At 55.6% G+C, this 6,238-nt stretch overlaps 1 protein-coding gene across 2 annotated transcripts in view; it reads right to left on the bottom strand.

Moving 5' to 3' along the window:
- GATA5 (GATA binding protein 5) overlaps positions 1 to 5,716 on the bottom strand; it is a 12,974-nt gene extending 7,258 nt beyond the window's left edge. The window contains exons 1-3 of one of the 2 annotated variants that reach the window (XM_027881652.1): positions 5,463 to 5,716; positions 4,271 to 4,870; positions 1,985 to 2,151 (exon numbers count right to left, since the gene is read on the bottom strand). In XM_027881652.1, coding sequence (XP_027737453.1) covers positions 1,985 to 2,151; positions 4,271 to 4,790 — 687 coding nt within the window. In that variant the 5' untranslated portion in view covers positions 4,791 to 4,870; positions 5,463 to 5,716. Of the gene's footprint in view, positions 1 to 1,984; positions 2,152 to 4,270; positions 5,064 to 5,462 lie in introns of those variants that run through there. The other variant, XM_027881653.1, reaches the window with a different exon arrangement.
- Positions 5,717 to 6,238: the final 522 nt, after the last annotated feature.

Below are 6,238 nucleotides of genomic sequence, written 5' to 3'. Positions count from 1 at the left end.
TACTCCCACCCAGTCTGTGTGAGTGGAGCAGGGAAGACATCCATCCCCTGCTATGGAAATTGTTTGGGAGAATAAACACCCTGAGCCACAGGGGTGCAGGTCGCTCCCTCTCTGGTGGGTTTGCAGAGTTCACCTGGCACCCTCTTGTCCACCACCAATACATCCCTCTTCTTCCAGTGGGGCAGAACTTGCTGCAACATGACGTTTCAAACCCTTGGGGAAACCCAAGATTTTGAAATGTTTCATTCCAAAGACAGGATGGAAAGTCAAAATTGCAGCCCCTTTTCTAACCCATAAAATGAATCCCCTCAAGTATTTCAATTGTAGGAAAGCACTTTCCCTGGGCAAGAATCAACCCTTTAATTTGAGCCTTAGCTTTATTGTACTGATTGACAAAATAATAATAAAAACAGTTGAAAGTACTTTGATAATTCCCAGCTAGATTTGCTCCTCCCTGGGAAAACAGTCTTAGTTCTGCGAACGAATGTTTTCCACCAGAAAACTTTGTTGGAACGCAGAAAACTGCGTTGGAATGTTTGCTGAAAAAAATTGTGCCGAAAAGCACTCATGGGTGCCACGGATGGGGCTCGGACAGGGTGCAGGCAACGCACGGCTGCCTCCTTTCCCATGAGCCAAAATGAAATGCTGAAGAGCAGGGAGACCTCGCCGGTTTCCTCGGGGAAAAGCTGTTCAAAAGAGTCCTGGAAATTCATCCAGTGACAATTCTGAATGCAAGTCCAAACTGCAGAGTTGAATTTAAACTGGTTTGCACCTCCTTCTGTGCACGGATTGTGTCCGCTCTGAAGAAATCAGCAGCCCAACGCTGAGATTTGCGGCACAGCAGATTTAATGTCATCACGTTAGAGAGTTTTGGAGAGACAGGCAAATCCTGTTGTACAAAGCTAAATATTTCACAGAAATGCCTTGATTTTGATGTGATGAACAGAACAGGGGGATTTTCTGTGGAGCTACTACCCATTTCATTTTGCAAATCCAGATCTGCATTTCTGGGATCGGAATCAGAATGAAGCATCTTGCTCAATCTCAGCTTTCTTTTTCTTAATTGTTTTCTTGCACAGGAACTTGTCTCTGTTGGGTTATTACTAACAATTTGTTTTGCAATTAGAAAAAATAACTGCAGGAATACACCCTGAGTGAAAGCTCAAGAAGCTCCCAGCTGTTCCCCAGCACAGCTCCAACAAACATCCTGTTTTTAAAGACGGCTTCTGATGACAGCCTCTAAAACCAAAACTGTTACCACCAAATTTAAACATCCCAAAGCGACTGCACAGAAAAAAAAAAGGAGGCGCCTTTCCTCTCTCTCCATGGGATCCCAATTGGAGGAAGCCCAGTATTACATTTGGGGGAGGGGGGGAATTAATGCTTTAACCTGCAGGGAAACTGGGAACTGCTAAACCCCCAGTTTTCCCCTTAGGTGGGCGGGGAACTGGGCCCCATCCTGCTCCCACTGCAAGCAGCCGCAAACCTGCTGGGCCAGCTCAGGACCAGCCCTGCCTCCTGTGCAACTACCCTGCCTAGGCTGCATGTGTCTGCAGGAAGAACTAGGAAATAATAATGATAGTAATTATAGAATAAAAAGCAATGTACCCACTGCAGGAATGGACCCAGGGGAAGCCCACAGAGTCCCAGCCAGTGGCAGGGCTGACTGTCCCTGCTTGGCTCTGGTGCAGACCCTCTGAGCAGGCCAAGAACCCCTTCAAGTCCCTGTGGCCCTGTCTCCCCTGCCCACCAGTCGTGGCAGGGCAGCAATCCATCTGATTTCATCCCATTCCCACTGACCTCAGCTGGATTTGCACCACAACAAGGGTCTCCTGCCAGTGCTGATGGCAACTGATTCGTGGGAGTACCGAGATTCGAACAGACCCTAACAGAGATCCCCAACAGTGCTGGCACCGAGTCAGTCCCCCGCTCTCTGCCTCCCCAGCCACCCCCGGGTGGATCCCGGCGGGTTTCCCCCTCTTACCAGCCTCTTCTGCGGCTTGAGCGGCCGGTTGATGCCGTTCATTTTGTGGTAGAGCCCGCAGGCGTTGCACAGGTAGTGCCCGGTGCCATCCTTCCTCCAGAGTGGTGTGGACATGGCTCCGCAGTTCACGCATTCCCGGCCATCCCCGGGGAACTCTTCGAGGTACTCTGGGAGAGACAAGCACGGCGTAAGGATGGGAAGTCACCCCCACCACACAGGAGGACCCTGCGGGAGACAGTCTCCAATCCTCCTATGCCCCAGTACTGGGGACAAACCCGGTCCGGGGAGAGTTTCTCTCCAGCCTGCCAAGTGTGCACCAAACCCCCTTATTCCTTCCACATTTTAATCTTCTGATATTTTGCTCAACGACAACACATTCCCCCATCCCTTCCCCGAAAGACCCCAAAGAGCTGAACACGGCTGGGTTCTCCCTGGGGTGGGAAGGGGCCCGGGACTCTGCCAGCGGGAGAATGAGACATTATCCCGAGATGCAAAAATAAATGAGAGAGGGGGGAAAATGGGATGGTTTTCCTGGTTTGTATCAAGAAAGCCACAAAGCCGGCCGGGGAAGGATCGGGACTGCCCATGGAGCGATGCCGGGCTGGCAACCGCGGGGCGCCCGGGGCTCCCCGGGAGAGCATCACCGGCCGCCCGCGACCCCAACTCCTGCTAGCGAGACTCTTCCTCACTTTTTTTCTTCCCGAAAAAAAAACAAAAAAAAAGAATGAAAAAAGTCCCCAGAAGGAGCCGTGGGACCGCTCCAAACACCGTCCCCGGTCCGTCCCTTCCCCGCGGCAAACGGGTAGCTTGCATCGAAACCGGGAGACCTCTCAATGGTCAGTCGCTCTCTTTCCTCCTACTGCTTTTCCTTCTTTCTTTTTTTTTCTTTTTTTTTTTTCAAAATTTTTTTTAAACCCTCCTCTGTCTGAACTGCTATTTTCTTCCGAAGAAAAAGAAGCTTTTACCTTTTTTTTTTTTTTTTTAAATAAATCGTCTATCATAATAATTATGATCCAAAGGAAAGAAAAAGGAAAAAGAACAAGACTGGAAAAAATATTTCAAACACGGAAAATAAAAATGAAATGTAAAAAGAAAAGTAAAAAAAAGAAATTATTGCAGTAATTCATTACGATAAAAATAAATAAATAAAAGAATAGTTTGGACTACTTAAGAGCAGTTTACACTATTCAAGAGCAAAAATAAACGGATGGCGGCCGCTCTCCCGGATCCTGAAGCACCGAATTCAAAGAGCAGAAAAGATTTCTGAGGCATCATCTCCAGCAGGACGATCCCTTCTCGCCCAGCGCAACGGATTTTCCCAGACAAAGAGAAAGTCCTGGGAAGAAACCGCTGCCCAGCACCTTTGCCGTGGGAGGAAAAGCCGAGCCGGTGAGACATCCCGGTGGGGAGGGGGCTGCTCCCCTGCTCTAACTTTGTTCTTGGGGTGAAGATAAGATAATTCGGTTCACCCCAGTAAAAATGATAACGCGACTGAGATTTTGAAGTGGCTTCTAAAGGACTTTACAAACCACAACCGGAGGAGGCTGGTGAAGTGCCCCCGGGGTTATAAACCCTGACCACGAGGAGTCCTGTTAAATCCAGCCCAAAACTTTATTTGCTCAGAGCTTGGTTTGAAAGGACTCTTGGTGTGGATGCAAAGGAATTGAAGTGAGGTTTATTGTTCAACGCCTGAGCGCGTTTCGGTGTCTCCCCAAAGGTCGCAAAGGGATGCAGCTGCCGACCTGTTTGGGCGAAGGTGAATAAGGAGACCGAGAGTCTGTTCGAATATAAACTAATTTACCACAATAAATTACTTAAAAGGGAGGGAGCTATAAATCTGCCCCGCTAATTTAAACACAAGGGTAAGTATTGAAGCACAGGCACAAAGTCGATATTGTGGGAAGGAGATACCGCGGGGGTCGTGGTGGGGTGGGGGAGAAGGGGTTGAACGGCCTCTGCTCCCCTGTCCTCCGAGGGAATTGCTCTGCTTTGAAACGTGGTCTTTGCCCTTTTTGTCACACCCCCCCCTCCATCCCATCTCTACCCAGGGTCAGCTGCACACATCCCGTTCCCGGACCATCTCTCCATCCCTGGATAAAATCATCTCCTCCTCTGCTATCAGGGATGCCAGCGGGGCAACTCAGCCCTCGGCCGGGCCACCGACACGCCAGAGGGATAGGGATGGGGATGGGAACGGGATGGGGATGGTGATGGCTCCCACCCGGCGCCGAGACCGGGCAACGACTCGGCAACCCGACACGTCGGTGAGGGGCGGCGGTGACCTACCAAAGGTGGACCTGCGGCCGGGTAGGGCCGCCTGCCTCGTCTGCAGGCTGTGCAGCACGCTGCTCTCAAAGTGTCCGGCCGTCCAGGAAGGCGGTATCTCGGGGGTCACGTAGGCGGGGTAGGGGCTGGAGTAGGACCCGTTAACGGAGCGCACCAAGGCGTTGCCGTACTGCTCCCGGCCCCCGCCGCCCAGCAGCAGGGGCCCCTGGTAGGCGCCGTCGCGGCCCGGGGGGCTGCTGCCCGGTGGGCTGTGCGAGTACGAGAAGCCCGACGGCGGGTGGGGGCTGCCGGCGTTGAACGCGGCGGCGTCGCCGCTGCTCTGCCCCCAGCCCGCGGGGTTGCCGAGGTGGCTCTGGTGCGGTTCGCAGCCTTGCAGGTAGGGCAGCGTCTGGAGGACGGAGGGCACCCGGGTGGTGGGCACGTAGACGGGCGAGCCGGCCGACGAGTGGAGGAAGTTGCTGGACTCGTGGGAATAAGCCGACTGGCCATGGTTGGGGGCGAGGGCCAGACCCTGATACATGTTCCGTCCTCGGCGGCGGCGGCTGCTCAGGGCCCGTCCGGCTGCGGCCCGGCGGTGCCGAGGGGCTCACTCAGAGGAACCTGGAGGGAGAACCGAGAGCAGCGGGCTGAGACCCCGCACACACCGGGAACCCGATGTCCCTTCCCGAGCCGCAAACGCCTCTTCCCTGCCTCAAGCAAGGGCTGAAATTTTTTCCCCCTTTAAACTTTCCTCTGAGCCATGGCGAGAAATAACCTCCTCGGAATGGGCACCGATCCCGCCGGCACCTTCCCCGGCCCTGCCGCCCGCCTGGGCACCTCCAAGGAGCCGGAAAAGCCTCTAACAATTAATTTTTTTTTTTTTCCCAAAAAAAAGTATTTCCCTTCCCGTCTTTTTTTTTCGGAGCCCAGGGCCTGGAGTGCGGCTCGGGGCCTTGCTGGCGGGGAGGAGGCCGCCCGCGGCGCGGCCCCTCGGACGTCCTGACCGGGCAGGATTGGAGTCCCGAAGGACCTGGGCAGCCGTCCAAGATCGGGAGCATCCCCGGTGTCCTCCAGACACCAGCGTTGACGCTTTCTTGTATAAAAAGAGCAATAGCCCTCGGGCAGGCCTCTCCGTGCGGGCAGAGGGCTCGAGCCGCCAAGCCCCACAGGAGCATCCCGCCCCCCGGCCTGCTTCTCCCGCACAGGTACTCACATGGCAGCTGGCCGGGAGCGGAGCCGGGCATGGCCGGGGGGGCATGGAGTTGTGCTCAGACCATCCAGGGAAATCCCAGGGAAATAAAAATAATAATTTAAAAAAAAAAATGAGGTTGGTGGAGGAGGGAGGACTAAAAAACAAACCAGTAGGACCCCCTGGCAGAGCGAGCCTGCCCTCCCTCCCGGTATTCTCCCTCTCGTCTCCCGTGGGTGCGTCCCTGGCTGCGCCCGGCGGGGAAGTGGCGGCAGGGGCGGCGGCGGCGGCCCTTTACGGCGGCCCCGGTGCGGGCCGGCCCACGTGACGGCCGGCGGGGCAGCCCCGGTCCCGGCCGGGATTGGGCGCCTCCCGCCAGGAGGGGGGGACGGGATAAGTCCCGTCGGCTCCGCTCCCGGCGGGGGGGACGCGCCCGCCGGCTCCCCCCTGGCGCGAGGCGGCGGGCGCCGAGGGTAGCAGGGGAAGGATGCGGCCCCCGGGTGCGCCCCGCACCGCCCCGGGCCCGCTGGCCGGCCCCCTCAGCAAGGCTGGAGATGTCTGCCCGCCCCCAGGAGAGTTCGGGGATTGTTCCATCCTTTGTGGGCCCCGCTGTGTTTCTGGGGTTCACTGCGACCTCCCCGTCTGGAAGCGATGCGCCCCCGCCCCAGACCGCCGGGAGATGTTGAGGAACACACTGAAAACTTCCCGGTGGGGGTTCGATAGCAGAGGATGAGGGCGGGAAGTTTTCTGTTTCTAGCGAGCGCTCCGGCTCTGCTTTGACATAAACCTTAGTCTTACGG

This window comes from Empidonax traillii, unplaced genomic scaffold (assembly GCF_003031625.1).
Source record: "Empidonax traillii isolate 1590-97213 ecotype Southwest subspecies unplaced genomic scaffold, ASM303162v1 scaffold91:size2966241, whole genome shotgun sequence".
NCBI classification, from domain to species: domain Eukaryota; kingdom Metazoa; phylum Chordata; class Aves; order Passeriformes; family Tyrannidae; genus Empidonax; species Empidonax traillii.
The sequence above is the reverse complement of the archived record's forward strand: the minus strand, read 5'-3'. Positions and strand labels throughout refer to the sequence as shown.